This window comes from Protopterus annectens, chromosome 17.part0 (genome assembly GCF_019279795.1).
Source record: "Protopterus annectens isolate FY-2018-M chromosome 17.part0, PAN1.0, whole genome shotgun sequence".
Lineage (NCBI taxonomy): Eukaryota > Metazoa > Chordata > Ceratodontiformes > Protopteridae > Protopterus > Protopterus annectens.
The window spans coordinates 617,608,947-617,633,486 of NC_056751.1; the positions used below are offsets into that span (position 1 = coordinate 617,608,947).

The 24,540-nt window shown below is 35.0% G+C and overlaps 1 protein-coding gene across 1 annotated transcript in view; it reads left to right on the forward strand.

Annotated features, from left to right (window-relative positions):
- LOC122791475 (butyrophilin subfamily 2 member A1-like) overlaps positions 1 to 24,540 on the forward strand; it is a 797,187-nt gene that overhangs the window by 434,278 nt on the left and 338,369 nt on the right. Inside the window, exon 8 of the mRNA XM_044059218.1 lies at positions 1,597 to 1,623. Within this exon, the coding sequence (XP_043915153.1) occupies positions 1,597 to 1,623 (27 nt within the window). The remainder of the gene's footprint in view (positions 1 to 1,596; positions 1,624 to 24,540) is intronic.

Consider the following 24,540-nt stretch of genomic DNA (forward strand, 5'->3'; position numbering starts at 1 on the left):
GGGGAACAGATTCTGCATTGCCTGGATGTGCACAGACAACTAAGATTCTACTTGGACAGGACTAACTCTCAAAGAAAATCTGAACAATTGCTGGTAGCATTTGCTGCAGGGGCAGAGGGGAAGGCTATTTCAAAACAAACCATTTCTAAATGGATAAGCCATTGCATTCATTTCTGCTATAACCACCATGGAAAACCTATCCCCCAGGGGATCAGATCTCACTCTACCAGGGCTGCATCTACTTCTGCAGCCTTTTTCAGAGGTGTCCCTACCAGGGATATCCTAGAAGCTGCTATCTGGAGTTCTGCACATACTTTCACCGTATCATTTACCAATGTTCTCTAAATCTAGAGCTGGCTTTGCCACTGCTGTCTTGCAGGGCCTTATAGCTGACCCTAATGCTGTATAAACTCCTCTTCCTAATCATAGCTTTGGGAATCTACCCAAATGTAATGACTGCAACAGTGAAACACAAAAAACATAGTACAGTTGTGTACACTTACCATAAATGTAGATGTTCAAGTGTATTCACTGTTACAGTCCTGGTTACCCTCCCTCCAGCCCCCTAGTTTCTTCTGGCTATGCCTCTACTTTCCTTTACTATGCTTAAAAGCCTTTTTGGTGTATTTGCTTTTGGCTGGAGGTATACTTTTGTGTTTATTTGCTCCCCATTAGGGGGGCACCTGACATCTGGGGCAAGAAAAACTGATGTAATGACGTCAGCTGCATGTTTTATACCCCTGACAACCTGACGTCATGGAAGAAGGGACAGCAAATGATGTAGGACCCAAGACTCTGATAATCAGGCCGACTGAAGGTAACCTGCCAGCAGATTACCCAAATGTAATGACTGCAACACTGAATACACTCAAACATCTACATTTATGGTAAGTGTACACAACTGTACTTTCCTTATTCTATATATTAAGAGACAGCTGCGTAAGACATAGGAGTTTGCTTTTAATAAAAGAACCACTGATGCATACAACATTTTATCACAAACAGTACTTTGCATTATATTTTGGAATTACTGTATATAATCTGCATGTGGCACAGTGGTCTGGTGACTATCATTGTCACCTTACAGTAAGAGAATCTCTTATGTAGTTGTCATACAGACTGACATCTGTGCTGAGTCTGCAGGTTCTTCCTGCGTTCCCCTGAGTTTCATCCCAGTGACTTGAAGGTGGACTGGAAGCCCATAAATTGCCAGTAGGTGCATATGTGATATGCAAGAAAGGCGTACCAATCTATTTCTGTTCCATAAGTTAACTTTGTGGATGACATCAGCTGTTTAAAGGTTTGCTACAGGTGTTGGATATGATTCAACAGCAGTGAATATGACATGCATATTTCTTTGTTTTTCTAAGTTGTTGACTTGTTTCCAAGAATCAGATCTCTAAGTAACTCAGGCAGTCCTGTATTAATGCTGAATGATTGATAGGTTTGATTAAACAAGAAAACGGTTATGTTCAACTGCTGTTATTGTTTGTATTTATATTTAAGAATATATCATATAAAGTAATATCAGAGAGTAAGAAATGTCATTTTTGACAGCAAATGTATAACTAATTAAGTCTTTTCTTTGAATTTCAGAAAAGCGGAAGCTGCTTGAGGAACTTGGTAAGATTCAAATTAAGTTTTTAATGCTAGTAGTAACATGCAGTGAGCTGATGTTTGTGGATTATGTGTTGGTAAGACGTTCACATGCTTTCTGAGATAGGTATTGCTTAACTCACTTATGTTCACAGTTGAGCATACTATTAGTATTACACAACTCACAGGTCAGAATGCATTGTTGTTATACATGGGCATTATGATCAGAGCATGAGTATGAGTCTTGGCCTGGGATTCAGAGAAAAGCACAGCACAATACTTTTCAAGACAGTCACTGCACAGAGTACCTTGCAACTAATCAGATATGTATTAGGTATTGAATAGTAGTCCAAGCAAAGGACCACATAATTGCTACACAATGGCTGAAGCAGCTCTATATTAGGGGACTTTACATACATAGTCACCTCCACATTTACAGCTGGACCTGCTAAAGAAGGACAAAAAAGGAAAAAAATGGCTATACACATTAGCTACAAATGTAGTCAAAATTCTACAATGGACTGGCACAGGTCTCTTACACACCCTGCTACCAGAGGAATCACACCTCTCTTCTGTGCAATCAGACAATCCCCTGGAAAAAGGCATGCACTTCTAAGTACACATTTGAAACAGGTAAATAGCAGACAGCAACAATAAAGAAAAATAATTTTCACAATTCATGTGTGGCTATTTGTCCCTAGCCTCAGCATCCCACTTATGAAGCAAGTCAGGGTGACATGACCTCATGTTACAGTAGTGATGCCAACACTGCCATTTAGAATGGGTGATGAGTGGCATCACTTACCATCCTGGCAAGAACATACCAGATATCACCTTCCATAATGGTCAGACAGTTGCTCCTTAAGATACTGTGCAAAAAAAAAAAAAAAAAAAAGAAAGAAAAACCAACACCCCCCCCCCCCCAAAAAAAAAAGTCCTACTCTTCCTGACACATGGGGCTGGAGCCCTGCATGGATAAAGCATAGTTCATAGTTTTGCATGTGATAGAAAAGCAACTTGTTGCATTTTTACATCAAATTGCTTTTGCATTTTAGTATTGTTACTGTTCTTGCTGTGTTTTTGTCCACAATTGTGGAATACTGGGGGAAAAAAAACTTTACTTCATTCTCTACTGCTGCATAATCCTGGAGTTGGTAGCAGGTGGGGTAGGGTACTTACCATCCCTGCAAAAAAAATAAACTTTTTTTTTGAGTTTCAACCATTTGTGAAGTTGATGGTTTTTTTTTTTTGTTTGTTTTTATTTGTGATTTGTTATTGAGATTGTGCAATGAAATCTATGATATTCATATATGATATATGTGTATATATATATATATATATATATATATATATATATATATATATATATATATATATATATATATATATATATATATATATATATATCTACATATATATATATATATATATATATATATATATATATATATAGATATATAGATAGATATAGTTTTCCTATCAAAATGTGGAAAATGAAAACAATTTTCCACTTTTTGATCAAATTCATTATTAGCATTTAGTAATACAGAATTACCAAAATGTCAGAAATTGTAACCACAGAATCAACATTCGAACGCAGGAAGTTTCAATGTCAAAATTCCATGTTACAAGTAATGTTTTTGCAGGGAGCAAGCCCCCCTACATCCCCACACATATAATGCAATTCCGAGATTGCATTACAGTAAGGGGAAAAAGGTAAATTTCCCGATCTCCACTATAGTGCGATCTGCTATCAAAACATTGAACCCACATCAGCAAATGCATACAACCATTCACTAATGAGGATTCGAACATTTCCAGATCAGCATTATGGAAACTGGAAAACATGCATGCAGCTATCCCAGTTTCGCTTAAGTGCCGTTCCACATTTTGATAGTAAACTCTATATATATATATATATATATATATATATATATATATATATATATATATATAGATATATATATATATATGCACACATACATATATCAATCATGTTATACATATATTATAGTTGACCTTGCATATTTTTAGCTCTATTGATTATGGTTCAAAGGCTTTAATATTGTGATTCACAAAGCTTTATATATAATTTATCCTGCATGCATGTCAGGTTTTGCATATTGTGGATGTGCTTCTAGGAGATCTGTGTCCGGGGCCTGGTTTGGTACTTTTTGAAATAAAGACAGTGTGTTAGTGTTATAGTGCTTGTCTGCATGGTACATTGCCATGGAAGAACTTTCTGTGCATATATTCCAAATGCTGTAGTGGAGGTGTTTTATCCATAGCTTGCCAGCTGATATTTTTCAGTCATGTTATGATGGTCCACATATGATATTGGTTTCATGATCTGTTTGTGACCAATGATTGTGAGATCCATTTGTCCACAGTCTGACCTTTGTAGAGTGCCATATCATCAATCTTCCTTTGGTACATGGCTGTACCATTTGTATATCACTACCTGAAAAGGTGTCCATATTGTTGTCTTCTTTACATATTCACACCATACTTATTTCCTTACAGGTTCACACATTTATACCCACAGACAGTCCAAGATGACACTGTTTTGTTAACAGTGTAGGGCTCCGGTATGAGGATTTTTGTTCTGTGTATATACCCTACATAATTCAGGCTGTGTTTATTAAGTGTCCCTTGCTGTTATCAAAAGTCTTTTTCTTTAACTTTTGATTAGAGCTGTTTCAAAAGCATTTGTATAAACAATTCCGCAAGGCATTCCATATCCTGAATGCTATTTTAAATACAGTTCAAACTATCATACATACAGGAATTCTAATTCTAACTAAATGTTCTCTAAAGCAGAACTGCTTGCTGAAAGAGATGACTAGCAAACATTTTAGTATGCTTTATAAGTAGAAACCACTTTTGCTAATTGTACTCAAGATAAAGAAATGCTTGTGTATTTTGACAATAATCCATAAAAAATACTGTATTTTTCAAAAATGAAAAGCAGAACTGCTTTTGAAAATGTGCATACCATAAGGTCTGGAAATGTTTGCATAAACCATCCTACGTCTGCAAGCAAGTATATATGAAATGCAGATAGCTGGGAATATTTTATATTGTGCACTTTCTGTGTCTGGAAAACACACATTTGAGAGTTAGATAACCTAGAACATTTTAGATTATGTTATGTCTGATATTTGCTTATTGTAACTTTGTAGTTAAAAGGGGTGTCACAATAAACTCACTAACCCATCTAGCAAATAATAGCTCGTCAGATAAGTGGGAAAGTTGCAGCATTTGCTGTTTGAATTTCCAGCAATTTTAGAGAGCTCTTGTCAGAAGAGTGTTCTAATTATCACATGACTATAATTTTCTTGCAGATCGCTCTGTGTCAGCAGCAAGTGACACATGCAGTCATGTTTTAACATTTACCTATTACTGGCCCACTCAGCATGATACTCTCTGGTAAATTAAATATATAATTGTAGTTAACAATTTGAAGTGCTACTCTTATGTTACACTCTATCTGCCTGTTACTAACTTCATTATTGGAAAAATAAAAAAGTCATGTTTGAAATAAAGGTCTGCTGTCTACACCTTAACCCTTGACTCATTATTTCTAAATCAGCAGAAAAAATAAAACATTCAATATTTTTATAATAGGGTTTCCACTCCCTTCAATCCTTAACTGATAATGTAAACAGTAATTTATAGTAACAAACTGCATATGGGCTACAGGAAGGTTATGGTGGATTGAGAGGTTATGGGATGAAAGTCCCCTCCTTACTAACATGTTACATTTTTTTTCTTTTTACTGATATACAATAAGCAGATCAGAATGGTAAGAGGGCAGCAACCCTCTTACGAACACATCACTTTATTCTAATATGTTAAAACATGTATCAACTTTATAAAGTGAGTCAGTCTTACTTTAGAAGTGGTATGTGTTTCTTGAATTGCTGTAGATGATATCATTAAATCAGGCATTGCTTTATTTATGTTTATTTATTTTGTTTACTGGAGTAGTACACTGATCATAACAGACCAATTTACAGTCCTAGCATTGGTGAAGAAATTCACAAAAAAAGACAGAGTAATCACAGAAGGTAAATAATCTCATAAACAATTGATACAATATGTATTTGAAAGCTTTTCTGCTTTATTTATTTTGATAGTTTGTGTCTGAAATGAAAATAGTACCCTATATTTAAAATGTGCACCTACAATAAACATATTCTGACCTTATTGCATCAGCATTTAGGCAGGGTTTGCTACTGCACATAAGCTAGTGAACTGGGTGATAGTTGATGTCAGTGGACTTTGTGCACTGTGTAACATATGGATGTTTCTCAAGATGCTGAATATACAATATAGGCAGAGGGAGTGAACTTTTAGCCTTCATGAGGTGTTTAATTTGACTGCCTGGATATATTAACATTTAAGATTGCATACCCAATATGCTAGAGCTGTTTTAGAGTATTAAAGAGCAATGACAGTCTGCATTGCCTGCTCCCCTTGGTCATAGTCCTCAACCTCTTAGCACAAGAAATCTGGACAAAGCATAAAATAAAAGATGAAAAAGCCCCAAAATAGGGTCAGATTTTAAATATTGCTCTTATAAACTTAGAAAGTTGCTAGAATAACATGATTTGTGTTACCTTGAATTTTCTGATGGATATGAAGTCTGAAACTGAAATGTATTTCAAGATTTATTTATTTCAGTCATAATCAATAGTGCTATCAAGGATGGTGATTTTTTTTTCTTTTATGAGAAGGCAATATTATGAATCCTTTTCCTTTTCCACGTACAAAAAAAGTATATCTATCTATCTATCTATCTATCTATCTATCTATCTATCTATCTATCTATCTGTCTATCTATCTATAGCTATATATAGTGAGAGAGTGAGAAAATATTATAATAAACTAATCTAATATATGCACATTATCTCAATGTTCTGACAGATTTCTGTATGAAAAGAGAATGTGTTAATCACATAAAAATAATACTTTTGTTTTGTTAGAAGAGTTACTGGAAGGTAGTATTGACCAGTCCTGACTGTCACTGGATAGAAATAGAAAGTGGATATCCAGTTTTCTAAAATAAATCTCAGACATTTGCTAACTTGAGGTGGACAGGCAACTCTGCTTCAAGGGACATTTTTTATTGTTTCTTTGTATTTTATTTTATTTATTCTTTTTACCCTACAAGATGTTCCAAGCCAATGCTTGTGTTCCTGTTTCTACTGATGCTTTCATTCCCTTATGAGAGCTAGAGCCAGACTTCACCCTGGACCAGGAGATAGTCCTTTTTCATTCATTCCTAGTCTACATCAAAGTCTAACTGGCTTATTCATTCCCTTTGGAGTAAGAGTTAGAATTTAGAGAGAAGTCCATTGTAGAAGTCATGTAGGTCCCATTCACCTCACCTTAATCCTCCCCGAGATGGCTGATGATAAAACTAGTGCTACATCCCAGGAGACACCCTAAGGGCAGACCTTTGGTCATCCTCCAACCACTTCACCATACATGCTTCTCATTAAAATATCTCAACCCTACATTTGAGGTCAGCTGTGCAGGGGAAACACTGCCTCCCTTACCCTAGGATGGGGAAGCCAGCATCAGCTGACCACTCCCACCCTTTCTGCCATAGTTCTTTTACAACATTAGACCACTAATAAAATCTATGTCTGCTATGTTTTAGTCAGGCCTTTATCCATCTGTGGTACAGGACCACAGCTCATGGGCTGACTTTATGAACACATAAAATAATCAATCTCAAAACAGGACAGGATGATGCAGGATAAATCTATCTTATTGACTCAGGCACAGAAATGCACAACTTATTACATCCATCCACAACCCTGTTTTCCCATTTTTGCACATGGGATCAGGGTGTCATTTCAATAGTGACAATCATCTAAAGCCAAGGTTTACACCACTGGGTGGCTAGCCCTACTGTGGTTGTTCCACTTTCACACTCATACCTATAGCCAGTTTAGAGTGTGTAGTCCATCTATTGCATGTATTTGGAATGTGGGAGGAAACCAGAGCACATACAGGAAACCCACATACTCTGCACAGAAGGCACCCTAACCAAGAATCAAGCTTGTGAACCTCCTGCTCTGAGGTGACAACACTAACCACTGTCCAAGAAAAACACGATATACTGGAAAAAAACACTTTATAAAAATCAGCAAAGCTTTCAGGCATAAAACCCTTCTTCAGTGCATTACAAAATACAAATACAAAACAATCTGAATTTATACTAGGTCACCATCACATGACCAGCAGCCCAATGGTCATATGACACAAGATAAATACATTGTTAAAAATACTTATTAAAAAAACTCCAAAGATACTTAATACATTCAAAAACATAACAATTTCATCTAAGTTGTGTATATTGTATATATTTAAGAACTGGTTTTAGGGTAACAACGTCATTTAAACCTGGTGGACGATCTGCTGCTAACCTTATCATCCATTCATATTCCTTCAATTCAAGCAAGTTATTAATATCACCTCCTCGTGGTGTAGGTTTAACAATATGAATAACTCTGAAAGAAAAAATATGATCTGCACCAAATTCAGCTATGTGTTTATATAATGCATTTGTGGGCACTGCTCTCCTAATTTCAGATTTATGTTCTACTATTCTGTCTTTCAATTTCCTTGTAGTTTTTCCTATGTAAAATGATGGACATTTCAAGCAGTTAGCCATATATATGACAATATACAACTACAGATCCAGCAAGAGTTCACTTAATAGTGGTGTACCACAGGGGTCAGTACTGGGACCAACAGAACCACAAGATAAAAGGAAGTCTAAACAAGAGTGAACCACAAGAACAGCTCCAGATATTGTAGATATAAAAATTATTTTATTCCCCTCTAGCGCCTCGGCAAATGCCTTCAAGGAGTATACACAAATCACAGAAAAAAACACATATATGTAAATATATATATATATATATATATATATATATATATATATATATATATATATATATATATATGGTTTACTATCATAAATTCGAAAATCAGAACAAAACGTGTCTGAATTTTCGAATTTATACATCGGAAATGAACATTTCCGTATGTCCCTAATATTGAAAACAGCTGTGTATTCCCAACCGTCCTGTAACTCCCTACCTAACTAGCCTAAACACACAGTTATGCAGGGGGGTAAGCCCCCCTGCACCACCCCGTGGGGGGCTGCACCCCCCCACACCCCCTCAACTTAATATTCCAACTCCGAGATCGCACTACAGTGAGGAAAGGGATGTATTTCCCTAACCACACTGTACATGATCCTCACATGAGCGAACATTATAATTGTGAATGCACAGTCCATTCGCAATGATAACGTTCGCTCACATCACCTGCTGAACTATGAAGTATTCAAACATCTGTTGTTCGAATACTTCATAGCCGTGCAATTGCACATCGGCATTGTGATAGTAAACCATATATATATATATATATATATATATATATATATATATATACATATATATATATATATATCCACACACACACACACACACACACACACACACACACACACACACACACACACCTATCAATTAACAACAATTTAATAAAATATTTCCATTTAAAATCTATATTCAATCCATTAGGCATTAAAGTAACATATTTTGATGCAAATAATGCTTCTTTGTACAGGAACTTGTCTTTTAAAGCGGTCAATTCCACCAAATCTATACTAACATGTTCAAAATACAGCCTTTTAAAAGTTTAAAATTACTATCATGATAATCTTTAAAATGAACCGCTAACGGACTATCTTTATTATTATTTTTTATGTCCCTAACATGCTCTTGATACTTCACCTTAAACATCCTTTTAGTTTCCCCCACATAGAAATTGTCACAAGGACATCTAAGAATATAAGCAACACTAATAGTATCACAAAAAAAACTTTGATTTGGATAAAATCTAAATCCATTAATACTTGGAAAGGTATTTATAGCAAGGGGTCAGATAGAGCAAGTCCCACATGGAAATGTGCCTTTCATAAAAGAGGTTAACCTAGTAACCTTACGTGCCTTTCATAAAAGAGGTTAACCTAGTAACCTTAACATAAGGCAGTTTAAACTTATTATGTACTACTAAATCACCAATACTCTGTCCCTTTTTATACAAAATCAAAGTTTTTTTCTTGATAATTGCGGCTAAGGTATTATCCCTGAACAACATAGGCCAAAAATAATCCAAAACATTTTTAATCTTATTGCTAAGTATATTATAAGTGTTAACAAAGTAAATATCTCTAAAGTTACCACTATAGTCACTAGCTTTACAAAATTTCCGACCATGTTTAAAGAGATGGGGAAGAAAATCACACTCATTAGACATTTCTTTATTAAACTTCCTACAATTAATATAACTACCACCATTTCTTATATTAGTTACCATATCTAAGGCATTCCTAACTACATTTCCATCATATCCCCTATGAATAAACATGTTAAATGTATGCTGCACCTCAATATCAAATTCCCTATCATTATTGCAAAGTTTATTCAAACTAGAAAACTCACCATAAGGCAAAGAAGCAAATAAGTGAGAAGCATGACAGCTAGTACCATATAAAAATTCATTTCTTGCCCATTTTTTCTACACACAGAAGTAATAATAGATCCATCAGATAAACCCTTTAGATGTAAATCCAGAAAATGAACTTCATTGTCCAGTTGTAGCCCATCAAATTTAAGGTAACTCTATTGTTGTGTAAAATTTTAGAAACATTTTTTTTACCTTATCCATACCCTCTCTTCAAACAAAAATGAAATCATCAATAAAACAAAGCTACTTTACTACATACTTTATAAAACTTCCTGTTGGAATATGTACTCAAGTTCAAAAAGGCACATAGTCAAATTGGAATACATGGGAGCAAAGGAAGCTCCCATGGCGGTCCCCTGAACTTGATGAAATAACTCCCCATTAAAACAAAAAAAAATTTTACAAGCAAAATTTAACTAATTTAATAATAAAACATGCCTTAGTACTATCACCCAGGAAATACTGTAAAGTTTGTATACCATGGCAATAGTGTATATTTGTAGATAAACGTTGTACATCTGACACCACCCATTACATATCAGGTTCCCATATCAAGCCAGAAATTTTATCAATAAAATCCTGAGTGTCCCTAATATAAAAAATGTATTCTTAACAAACAAACAAATATTGGTGTAAAAATATGCTCATGTTATGAAGAAAATACAAGCCGCACCAATACATTTCCTTTTCAAAACTTGCAAAACTTTATGAATTTCAGGCAAGCAATAAAATACTGCCACATCACTTCCCTGTACAGAAAATTTTCTATCTATATCATCTTGGTTAAAATAGCCAAGTCTATGACCTTTTTGTAAGAGCAGTTGAGACTTGTCAATGGCCTCCTTATAAACATTTATACCACATCGTTCATAAACTGCAACATCATCTAAAAGTCTATAACACATTTCCATATTTTGTTTATAATTCATCAGCACAATTCTATTACCCTTATCTGAGGGTTTAACAGCCAATTCACTGTTTACACTTAAATATTCTAAGGCTTGCCACTGATCTTTTGAAAGGCTGTATTTAAAATCACGTTTAGACAAAAAATCATTTATAAGTGACTTATGCTGTATGGTTTCATTATTAAATGGGGGTAAAAATAAAATTTTATAATAAATTTTTGAAGTGTCCAAAAGGCAATGTGCATTAGGGTGAACATTTTTCCATTCATTAATAACAGAGACACAGGAATGGAAGCTCTCATCTGAACTAGTATTTAAAACATCAATACACCCTTGTTCCAGTTGAGAAAAATAGTATGCAAGATTTAATTTTCATATCTGTCTAAAAAGTTCACATTTTACATTATACAAATGGGGAATGACAGTTGGTACAAATTATAAGCATAAATATAGTACAGATATAAGAGTTTCCAATAAGACTTGTCCAAAAACATTAATAACTAAAGAAAATGTATTTGTATATAGTTCTCAATCATTGCCATCTACCTTTCTTAAATTGTTGCTTTGTTTGTCCAACAGCATAACCTTGTCCCTGTCCCTGTCGATATTGGCTCCTTTTCTTATCATTAAAAATCCCATCTGTTTGATTAGCTGTCTTCCAAAATCTATTTTCATGAGCAGAAGGATCTTGAGCCTGTGGTAATGCAGGATACATTCCTCTTTCACTCTTGCCATCTGTGCTTGAATAACCGCCTTCTGATGAAGCAAAGGAAACGGTTAATGTTTTTTTATAACGTCTGGTATTCTGCGAGTTGTAAGCAGGCATATTAGCCTTCCACAAAGATGCTTTGTTGTTATTTTAGTCTCAGAGATCCGTCTTTAATTTCTTTTTCTTTTTTTCTATTAAATCTTGTTCATAAGATTTAAGTTTATCATTGATGTCACTCAACAAGACATCAAAACGGGAAGCGGGCAATTGTGAAACCAATTATGAAGATAGGGATTGAACTTGTTCCTTAATACGGTGCTGCTTCACCCTATCCCATTTTATCAAGATCAGTAGTCAGTACTAGGACCACTCCTGTTTGGAATATACTTCTCTGAAGACAAGGGAAATGTGAAAGAACTCTGGATGACAAAGTTTGGTGATGACTGCAAGCTGGGTGCAATCACTGAATCTCCCAATGATTTAGCTATCCTTCAGGAAGGTCTAGATCAGACAAATGATTGGTGCCAGAGCTATGGCCTAAAACTAAATGCAAAAAAATGCATTAACATACCCTTTGGAAAGTCAAATACCCCTGCAAATTACAACATTGAAAAGAAGTGAGAGGAGCTATGGAAGGAGAAATGAGAGCGTTGACAACAGAGGACAGTTTTGGTACATACATAGGTAGGGATCAGCTACACCTGTATAAATTGTAACAGATCCTGATAGCCAAAAATCAGACTTTACAGTCACAGCAGGTATTGCACTTCAACCATTGACTGACTTTGTGATGCAAACCTCATTGTCACTTGAGACAGCAAAAGGCCATCATCAGCACACCCCTTAGACTAGACTCAGAGGTGAGAGATCTAGGTACACAGATAGATAGTAGCGTGAACTTTCACAGCCATATGCCCACAGTGGTGAGGAAATCATTTTATGTGGCATGACTTATAAGTAAAGATATGGCATCCAGATCCAAAAAATATAGTCCTGCTGTCTTATCCCTCAGTAGACCAATAATTGAGTACAATGTGCCATGTGGCATGTACTTACCTAGGCACTTACAGCAGCTGGAGTGACTTCAGAGGTTTCTCACAAAGAAAATGCAGGGTGTAAACATGTCGTATGTGGATATACTAAAAGCTCCATCCCTTTACTGTGTCTCCTACTGACTGGTAAGGGGTGACATATGCCTGACCTACAAAACACTCACAAATCCAGCCCTGATGGAGCTGGTACAAATCCAAAGTTAAACAGCATGAGGATCACAGAATCTAGGGATGTACACTCAAACAAATCATCCTGGAGAGACAGATATGTATCTCAGACATTGCCCCTTCTTTGGAACAGTCTTCCTACTCACATTAAGCAAAGCCCTTCCTGGCCCTCATCAAACGCAGTTTAGATCAGTGGATGGGGCATTACAAATTCACACCTGGGGTAGTGCCTATGTCCCTTATGAATAGGGGCAGTCTGTAAGATACTTAATGCACAGAGACAAATCCATGCTATCCTCTTGCCCTGAAGGCCATATATTGGATAAAATTGGGTTATATTGGCTTGGTTTGTAAGGGCCTTTAAGGCATTAGCCTAGTAATTTCCCATTAAACTAATAGCCTATGAACCTATTCACTAAAAGTGTAGAACATTTCTTCACCTGAAAATTTCTTCAGAGAACACAGAAAGAACCTTGGGTGAATGAAAGTATCTGTGATGTATAATTAGCCAGTCAGCAAAGAGGTGGATATATTGTGTGAGAGAAGACCTGCAGCAGTCAGGCATGAGTGTTAAAGAAGTCAGGAGTGTGGCACTGAATTGAGAGAGATGGCAACAGCTATTACACCCTGACTCCATGTAGAAAATGGAAAAAGGGGGTTGAAGATGACACTGACAATGATTAGCCAGTAAATAACAAATTAACAGACTTATAATTCTGCGTAATGATCATTGCTTTAAAACATTCACAACACAGATCCATAACAGCCAGTATCATGGACCCATGTGTTCATTGCATTGCAGCTTGAAAGTACTATATGACTGTCACATATGTGAAACAAACTGTAATCACCTATGGTTTAATGAACAAAACACAGCCATTTTTAAATAAAATATAAACACAAGCAAATATGAAGAGCAATACAAACTTCCTTTCCTTGAAAATGCATCATTGTTTAAATCAGTAACTCATTCACTCCAATGGAGCTTTGGAAGTTTGTAGTCTGACTTCCAATGACTCCATTCTTGTCCTTCTGACAAAATCAAGTTATATATATCTCCAAGTTTAAACAAATGCCCTTATCTCTGTAACCATAGGTTACAAAAGAAATGTAAAAGGGAAACTATTCAGCATAACATAACCTTTGCAGTGGTGTTGTTCATTAGGTTGTATATGTCAAACTAAATTTTGTAAGTCACCACAAACACTGTAAATCTTAATATCTGTACTGTTTTGTAAATAATTTACAATGTTAGAGTGACCACTAAACTACAGATATACTGGTAACAATGTTTTGTTCATCAAGTTATGAGCTTTTCTATGAATCTAAGCAGTTCTGTTGGAGTTATTTGTTGTTGGGATATTAGACAAATATGAAAGTTAAGACAGTATAAATAAATACATAAATGGTATATGAACAACATTTAGCATCTGTTTAGCTGCACTACACAGAGGTCAAGCATGAATGCAGTTGTGTTGGCTATCATGTAAGCTTTGAAATAAACAATAAAATCTTCCAATAGTTTGTTTGAAGCATAGTTTTGGAATTAATAATGTAAATATTAACAAGCAATATTAGCTGCCTAGATGCCTCAGTTACAATGACCTAGAGAAATGTCATTAGACATTACAAAGTGCAGTATCTGTTAAAAAGACTGGTTCAGTGCCTGATACTTCCACTTTCATAAAGCATTTTTGTGACAACAACAGATGACCATTTCATTTATGAACTGGGGCAGTTCATTCAATGTTCTTTTTATTTCCCAAATAAACAGCTTTATTAAATTGTCACATATGACATAAGCAGTCTTACATTTAAATAAATGAAAAATAAACAAGACTGACACCACTTTAGTTGCATGCATTATACATCACTTATAATCTATCCAGTCATTGTCAGTTAAGCATTATATGGCTCATTCAAATCCTGCCTCTTAAACCTCATTCCTGCTCTACATATATTATTCCCTCAATTCCCATTTTTTCATTTGTAGTTTGCTCCTTCCCTTTTCTAAAGATCCCAGTTCCAATTATTTTTTCTCTGTTACTATAGTTACTATTTCTAGTAAATTTGGTCTAGACTTTGATTTCCATTTTCCAGTAATTGCTTTTTTGACAGTCACATAATTAGAATCAGCAAGGCTTTACTATGTCTAAACAATTCTGATTCTATATCATAGCGCAAAAAAATCATCACCCCAGTCAATCCAATCCATTTACCCAGCATCTCTGACAGAGCAGTCTGCCGGGAATCCCTAAAGTCTGCCAGCTCAGCACACTCCCAAAAAATATGTTCCCAGACATTTTCTTGCCTGGCACACCTCCAACATTTGCTATCCACCTGAGGAAAAATTATTTGGAGTCTGTTTGGGATATAAAATACCTGTGTAAACATTTCCAGGCAAAGATCCTAAATCTCCTAGACTTTGTTGCATATTTGGGAGATATACATATGTCCTCCCATTTTCTCTTTGTGAATTGCTTATCCAATCTCTCTTCCCAATCCTTTCTAAGATTCTTTGATTTATTCTTATAATTATCTTGCAATATTTTATATGCTCTAATAATTATTCCTTTTTTAATAGCAACTTCTTTTCTATATTCTGTTAAACTCCACCAGTGTTTCATGTAGAAACCCCAAAATTCTTTCTCTTTGCCTATAGTCTGATATCAATCCTTGATAGGGAAGGTAATCCTTTAATCTGCAGTCCAAATAAATTTTTGGCTTCTTCCTATTCTATTACCTTCCTTTTCTAGTTATTTGCTCCCAATACCTTGGTTTCTTTGCCAGTTTTCTCCAATAATTCCAACCCCCTCTTGCCTATTATCAGTATTCCTAACCACAGTCATCCCTATCTGCAGAATCTTTTGTCTCCATTCTCATGCTGGTTTAGTTCTTAGAATAATCCCTGCTATTTTATGAATATTAACACTCTGTATGATTTTGGTTGTTCAACTCATTACAGCCAAGTGATGCCTCCAGGTGCATCTTCAGTTAACTCCTACTGATGCTTCTAGGCATCAAATATTGCTTATTCATATTTGCATCAATAATTCAAAAACCATGCTATGTACAAGGTTCTAAAATATTTCATTGTAAAGCTTACATGATGGCAAACTCTACTGCATTAATATTTGATCTCTGTCTATTGCAGGTGAATACATATTAACTGTTGTGTTTATGATATGAATATATATAGATAGAATTTCAACATTTTTCTAAATATCTCAACAACCAAGTAACACAGACAGAACTCCTTAGCCTCATATTAATGTCCTCAGCGAGATGAATAAAATGCTGCAAGCAGTATGTATGCAACTTGAGTGGTTGCTGAGATATTATAAGTTGTTTACAAAATATTACAAACGTAATATTTACTGTGTTTACTGTGACTTATAAAATTCAGTTTAAGACCTAGAAACTAAAGAATACCGCCACTATATAAATAGTTTGAGCTGCAGAGTTTGCCATTTATACTACTTTCATAGTCCCTGTGCTTACAGAGGTATGAGTATGTTTGAAATTTGAGGACATAACTTAATTCTGTCAAAAGGCTTAGGCTCTGCCAATTGGAAGTTACAGTGCAAACTTCTTTAACTCCACTGGAGTGAATGAGTTAAGTCTGCATCCAAAATCCCAATCTCTCCTTATTTCTTGAGCTTCCTCCTGTATCTTCATCATTCCTTTCCTCTTTGAATTATAGTTTTCTGCTTGTGCTATGTATAAGAGCCTTACTGTGTTGCTCTAACATACCCCTGCAAATTGGGTAATCCTAGTCCATCTTGTTCTATTGGAAGAATCAGCTTATCCCACTTGACCCTTGCTGTCTTCCCTTCCCAGATAAAATCCTTCAATTATTTTCTAATTGCTATCCACAGCTTCTCCTCTGGTTGATAAAAATATACCTGACCTGTGTATAGGACTAAAGTTACTAAAAACATTTTAATTGCTTTTATCTTAGTATCCATATCCATATAACAAAGCTTTCAGTTTCTCAATTTTTATATTATCTTCTTAGTCTCTTTCCACATATCCTTAGCTGCCACAACAGAGTAATTTCTAATCCATACACTAAATACTTCATTTTATCATGTCCCCATAGATATAAATATTGTTGGACCAGTTCATGTGTAGGTACACAATTTACTGCTATTGCCTTTGTTTTAGCTTCATTAATTTTGTATCCCGAGAAGATCTGAGACTGTCTTAAAATGTTCCACAACACTGTAATGTCCCTTTCTGGTTTTGTCATGTAGAAAATAATATCATGTGCAAATAGCTCCAGCTTTTCCTGACTACCATACCAATTATATCCTTGAATTTCTGAGTCCCTTATTTTCTTTGCCAGTGGTTCTATATATAATGCAAAGAACACATGGGAAAGTGGACAGCCCTTCCTAGTTCCTCTACTCAAGCAGAAGTTATCAGAGAGGACCACACTCCCTTTAATTTTCACCTCTGGTCCCTCATATATACTCCTAATCAACCTTATACTGTAACTGTATCAGGAAAAGCAAATGCTTCCATTACCCTACTCATAAAGTCCCAATCTACTCTGTCAAGTGCTTTCTCTGCATCGAGACCTACTAATAACAATTTTGTTTTCTTACAATTTGCTTCTCTCTGGATCATCAATGTTCTGTTAATATTGTCAAAGTGATTCATATCTATCAATTTTGGTATCACTTTTGCTATTTTTCAGCCAATATAGACATAAACACTTTATAATCATGGTTTAGTACTGAAATGGCCTGTATGAAGATGGATCTGATGGATCTTTACCCTCTTTAGGTATTACCATTACCACTGTATTCTCCTAGCTTCCAAACTTCCATGGGAATACCATCTATTCCAGGGACTTTCCTGTAGGTTGGTTATACATAGCCATTTTATCTCCTCTCTTCCTATCCTAACTATTAGTAGTTGAGCCTCAACTACCTCTAATCTTGGCATATTTAATTCTTCCATAAACACCTTTTCTCGATTTCCATATTTATCTGCTTTATACAGACTTTCATAAAATTTCCAAAATATTTCCAATACTTCTACAGGATCTCTTGTTATCTTCCTTGTTATAGGCTCCCTAAGCTTGGTGACAGCCCTTTTCACTTTCTGTTGCCTGAGTCATTGTGCTAAAAGTTTTTGTGCTCTAGAATTATTATCAAAAAACAGTTGCTTAACAGCGGACTTTCTAAACTCTTGCATATTATCAAGGTAATCCCTTATTTTCTGTTTAGCATTTTGCAGTTGGTCTTTTTCTTGTTCTGGGAGATTCCCCCAATTTTACAATGCTTTAACATTTGTCAGTCCCTCTAAATAATTATTGTTACTTCTTAGCCATATCTCCCTTTCCTTTATTTCAACCCTAGTTCTAAACTCAGCTTTAATTTTATCCCACTCCCTAGCTATATTTCCAGAAGAAATTTCTATCTTCCCTAGTACCTCCTGAATTAATTCCAAAACCCATTACTTAAATTTGTTTCTTTTCAACCGACAGGTGGGGAAAGCACCAGTGTCTCATTTTTATTTCATTACCTTGCATATTTATTTCAGTTATTATTGGCATGTGATCTGAAATAGTTATTGGGGCATTTTAAGACCTTCAATTAAATGCATATGTTCCTCTGAGATCAATTAAATGCATATGTTCCTCTGAGATATAAATTCTATCTAGCATAGGACAGTGTTTGTATTTTGGAGAATAATATGAAAATTCACTCTGAACTACTAGTACTGAATTCACATCTTCCATGCCAAACATTTTGACAAATTTCTTCAAAAATCTACCCTCCTTTATTTTATTTTCCCTTCTAGTGCCCCACAGACACATTTTCACTGTTGCAAACCAAATCCCAGTATCCACCTATAAGTAATATTCCTTGCTGTAAGCTGATTATTTCTCCCAGAATTTTCTCGAGCTCCATTATAGCAATTTTATGCGGAATGTAAATGCATGCCAGTGTAATCCTCCTCCCTTGCCAGTAGCCCCTTAGTACTATATATCTTCCATTATTATCTTTTTTTCCTCATCTATCACTATTGGAGCTCCTCTTGCAATTAATGTAAGTACTCCTCTTTTCCTTTACCCCAGATATTCCACTAAATAACCATCCTGAAAACCTTTCTTTATCAAAGTCACATGTTCAGTTATTTCCAGGTATGTCTCCTGTAGCATAACTATTTGCACTCTACATTTTTAATATAGCTCACTAATCTTTCTTTTTTATATTTATCTGTAAGAGCATTCAGATTGAAAGACATTACTTATTATTCCCACCTTTTATGTGTAACTGCTTTTTTGTTGAATGTCTTGTTCCAGCTTTTATGTTACATGCATACACTGTTCGTCAGGTTGGTCTTTTATGCAGTTGTTTCTTGCCATATCCATTTGAGCCTATGCCACATCTTACATAACTTTTTGTTTTTTGAAAGCCATCAAACAGAACAAACAAACACCCCAAATCCCCCTAAAACCAACCTATTAACTTAATAATAACACACACAAAACTATGTCCATCTTCAAATATTGAAGTTTTTGCTTCCTAATAAGAACAAAAGTTCTAAGTTGATAGCCACACAGACAGGCTAGAGTTAACCAAAAAGAAAGGTTAGTCATGCTAAGATGCATGGTACAGCCTGTGCTATTAGTAAGTGCTATTTGTTTTTGTCTATCTTTATAGCTCTCCCAGCTCAGAAAACACTTGCATGCTTTCAGTAAACACTTTTTCCAAGCCATTTTTCTTTACCGAATTGTCTTCTAATGACATGCAAGCCAGGCACAGAACTGCTAAGGGTACCTTGTTTACCAGAAAAAAAACTTATAATATTTAATATTCTATTTCATTTGTAATAAAATTGTTACTGGATAATGCCTAGAGTCTTAACCCAGTTATTTCCCTATGCAAGCATACTCTCTTAATCAGACCTTTTCTTTATCACCTCTTCTCTACCCCTTATTTTCTTATTTTCTTCTTTTTTTTACATTGCAGTGCCTACATTTCTTAAAATTGAACAAAGAAAAAGAGAGAAGAAGGGAGAAGAAGAAAAAACAAAACCACCGATTTATGTTAGTACCCCTATTGCATTTAAAAAAAAGCGAGAAAACTTTACTTCAAGTCTGATTGGCTTTGTCTTTAAAGCTCTCTCAGCTGGGAAACCCCCTGATTGCTTTTAGAGAACATTATGTCCTAGCCAATTTCTCTTTTCTTTTTTTTCTCTTTTCCCTCAGCCAGTCCCCTTCCACCAAACTGTCTCCAGTTTCTCTTTATCCGATTGTTTCCATGGAGACATGGGAATCAGACAGCAAGTTTTTCTTTATCAGATTATTTTCATGGAAACATGAAAATCAGCTGTAAAATAAGTATATATGCATTTGTTAGAAAAAAGCCTCATAATATTCAATATTATTTTTCATTTATTTGCTCTCTCTTAAAACTAATCAATCTAAGGTCCTTAGTCCAGTCATTTCTCCATGCTAGAATGAGAAAAGCACAGGCATGTTTTTTTCATTGCATTGCCTATATCTCTCAACTCTGTACAAGAATAAAGAGAAAAGAAGGAAGAAAAAGAAAAATAACAGCACCTGTTTACAATTCCCTTTACACTTAGAAATAGCATGCAGAGGAAACCATACACCACAAATACAGTAATATTAAAAAAAGAAAATGGTTTATTTACTTACAGTTAGTGGTTTCCCCATTCTTCCCTCCCCAAAGAATTTTTCCAAACATTAATGACATGAAGTAGGGCATATACTTTAGAGACCCCCAGAAATTCAACAAATTTTGAAAAAGTACAATATTTCCAGATTTTCTTCTGTCATATTTCACAAATATAACTTTTCTTTTCCATCGCCCAAATCCTTTTTCTGCTTCATTTCCAGCATACTCTTGATTCTTCAGTCAACTCTCATGCTCCTTTCTTCTCTCCAACATTCTCCACTGAAATACTGGAAAAGGTTTCACAGATGCAACCTCTCTGTGGTCTTTATTACCAGAAGAACAAGAAACAGAGTCTCCTTTTGTTTCACAGTTCACTTTTTGTTGGACAAACTTTTGTATTTTCATCTTAGCATGCACTTCATCATAACATAATTTTGTCCCTCCAGGGAAGAATACCTTAAAGACAGCTGGATACAGCAATTTAAATCCCACACCTCTGTCATGACATTCCCTGAATAGTGGAATGAATTTACTCCTCTTCTGCCTGGTGTACAATGAGTAATCATTTTCCACAAACACTCTGCTGTCTCCCACTTTTAGTAGTTTGTCCATCTGCCACAAGTTTGTCAGAATCAACACCTTTTGCTGGTAGGATTACATCTTTACTATTACATGTCCAGGTTGCTTTCTTATAGCTAGGTCTGGAGCATACACATGGTATGCCCTTTCCTGCTGTGGAATACCAGTGCAGTTGCTTATTTGTGCTTTCATAAAATGAATGCAATCTGTTCCTTCCAGCTTCTTTGAAATAGCTGAAAATTGCAGGTTTTCCCTACTGTCCTCTAATTCTATTATTTTTTGAAATGTCTCTTCCTGAGCAGTTTCATATTCAGCCAGTCTTTTCGTAATTTCAACCTCTGATTTGTGCAGCTTTATCACTCATCTAAATATCTGTGTAAAGCTTCTTCCATTTTTTTCCAGCTGTTTGTTGTTTGTATTGATATACTCCATCAGTGTTTTGTTCATTTTAACCTGGTCTATATGCAGTTGTGTTATATCCTACTGTTGGTTACTGGAAGTCATGTCTGAAGGTTGCATTGCTTTTTGCTGAACAGCTGCAGAACCCTCCCCAGTGAGTGTTTCTTCCTGACTTTTTGTAGCTGATTTTTTTCCAGGTCTTCTGTGTTTCTTTATTCCTGACATCTGGGCAGTGCCCTTACTAGCCAGTTACTGAAATGTACCCATAAACACAAGTCTGCTGCATTTCTGTTTTCACACTGGGAGAGCTAGAATTAAGCTGTCACTCAGTGTACAGCCATCCTGGAAGTCCTGATGCTCTTCTTTTGACAGTGTATGCAAACTGCTCAAGTCATAATTGCCATCTTATTATCTGCACTTACAAAATAAAGTCTTGAGATAGAGCTATCTTCTCTCAAGTATAAATAATTGTGCCTGGACTGTACATACAGCAAACATTACAGCAAATCCTATCCTACATCAAGTTTATATAGACAGCCATGCAGAACATCATCTATATAAACTTGATGTAAAAATGTTTTAGTTTGTCTGATGAAGCGACAGGAGAAGTCGTGAAAGCACTTGTGTTTTGTTCTTTATTTTTTATTTAATAAAACGTATTTGGTTGTGTAAGGTTGGTGCAGCTTTCAGTTTATTTTCTTTGTTGGTTTACTTTCTGCACCTCTCTGCACTTTGAGCCGTTTATTTTGTTTTTTACTGATTTTATAAATATAAAACAACCAGAAGTATGAATGTGCAAGCTAAAGTCTACAAACCTTGTTAAATGCATGTCACAACACAGACCAGTACACCAATAATGTATGCTCTCATTCTAGTGCAGTACACTGCCATACCTGTTCTAATTTTCAGCTACTGACTTTTCTTTTCTACAATGACAGTGAGCAAGGATATTGTAAAATTATATAAACATGAAATGTAATAGCTAATATATTAAAAAAACACTACCTGAAAACATTCTTCTACTTGTCCTACTTGCTGTTTAAGTGTCATACTGAAAAAAACACAATTTTTATCATGGCTCAATTACATAAACATAATTATATATAGATATATACTTCTTAAAATGTTTAAATGGTTATAAAATTCTTACTGATTACGATAAACTTTATAAACAGATCAGCATTAATATGTGGATACTAAAATACATACAATAAACAAATAAGATCATTGGGCTAACATTAAGAAAGAGAAGGTGAGGGAGCAAAATCCTTACTGGTGAGGACAAGTCTGGTTAATCCACAATTTAGGTGACAACAGAAGAGCAAGTGTCAGTCAGGAGGACAGAATTTATTGCATATAAACCTTGAGAACATGAAGCTCACAGTCTGTAAGATATTGTGCTGATATCATATAACTACATATTCTCAGCCGATGTAGTTTATATTCTCAAAGAACCATGAAGATCAATCGCTAGTAACCAGACTGAGCCTGACATTGGTCAATACTGCTCAGTGCATCACTCCGGTAAACAAATGTAAATAAATAAATAACTAACTTATATTTGTTTAGGTGCACAGTTGTACTAGGGTAAAGAAATATACCTTACCTCCTGTCCTATACCTTAAATCATATAGTTTCTGTCAGAGATGCTTAAAAATGTTTTTACTCTACCATGAAAGTAAATCTGTCAGACTTGTTGGGTGAATGATGAGTGAGTGATGACAAAGGCCCAAAAATAGAGCTAGATTATAAATATAGCTCTTATAAATTGAGAAAGTTGCTAGTTGAGAGGTAAGGTTTTAATTATTCTGCTTCATGTTGTATATTAAAGGCTATGACAAGGTCACCATTTGTGCTAGATTACTAAATGAGTGCTCCACTCTCTGTGTCATAAACTGTGTCAGTGAGTCACTATGTCAGCAAATACTTCTACCAGAATATGGATTGCTTAAATGTTCTTTCTAGGCATGCTGTGTATCCATCAAAAAAGAAATATTCTTCTGTTTTGTAAATAGCCACCTAAAGTAAAAGGATTGTCACAGATTATACACCATTCTTATAGGTAGAGGGGTAGTATTTAATATTTATTTTATTTTTTTTTACATTGATGTTGTACCTAGACTAGGTTTATGTCCAGTCTACATAAATGGGACATTGCTATAATAAATAGTGTGTGTTGTCTCCTTTTATAAGAAATTACTGTTCCACATTCTTATTATATTTGTCATGTTTAAACAGCAATTGATTTTGTCTTATCTGTCTGATATTTCAAGAATGAGTCACACATTTGAATCTAGCATTAGAGCACTGATTTCTGTCATGCACGTGTGTTTTAGGTCTTACATATGGTAATTGCCACAGTATTATATTAGTTTGAGAAAATTTTAGGATCCGATATAATCAAAAGATACATTTTTGCATGGTAGTTATACATCTTAGAAGTATACATGCATTTCTAAATACTGCAAGAAAAGCAAGTTAATGGTAGGAAGATGTATTTTTATTTATTAACATATATATTATTCCATACATAGTAGCTAGAAACAGAAGCTATGTTTGCATTTATGTAGAAGGGTTGAACTTCATCTTTAAATGGGTGCATAATTGTTTATACTAGGCATTTTTATGACTGATAACAGTTTAACAGATCTACGATAATGATCTATCTGTAGAAACTTATTCCTGTTACTTATGAGTAGGTAAACATGGCAGCTTGGCAACTAAATTATCTAACTGTTGTTGAGCATATTGTTGGATGAGATGCTACTTTATATGTGAAATATCATACTATTTTTAATAGGACTGTAGTTTTTATGTTTAAATAAGAGCTAGTTTTATTTACATATATTTCAAATGTGTGTATGTCTTTTATATCAGGCTGTTGTTAGATAGGATACTAAGTTATCATTAAT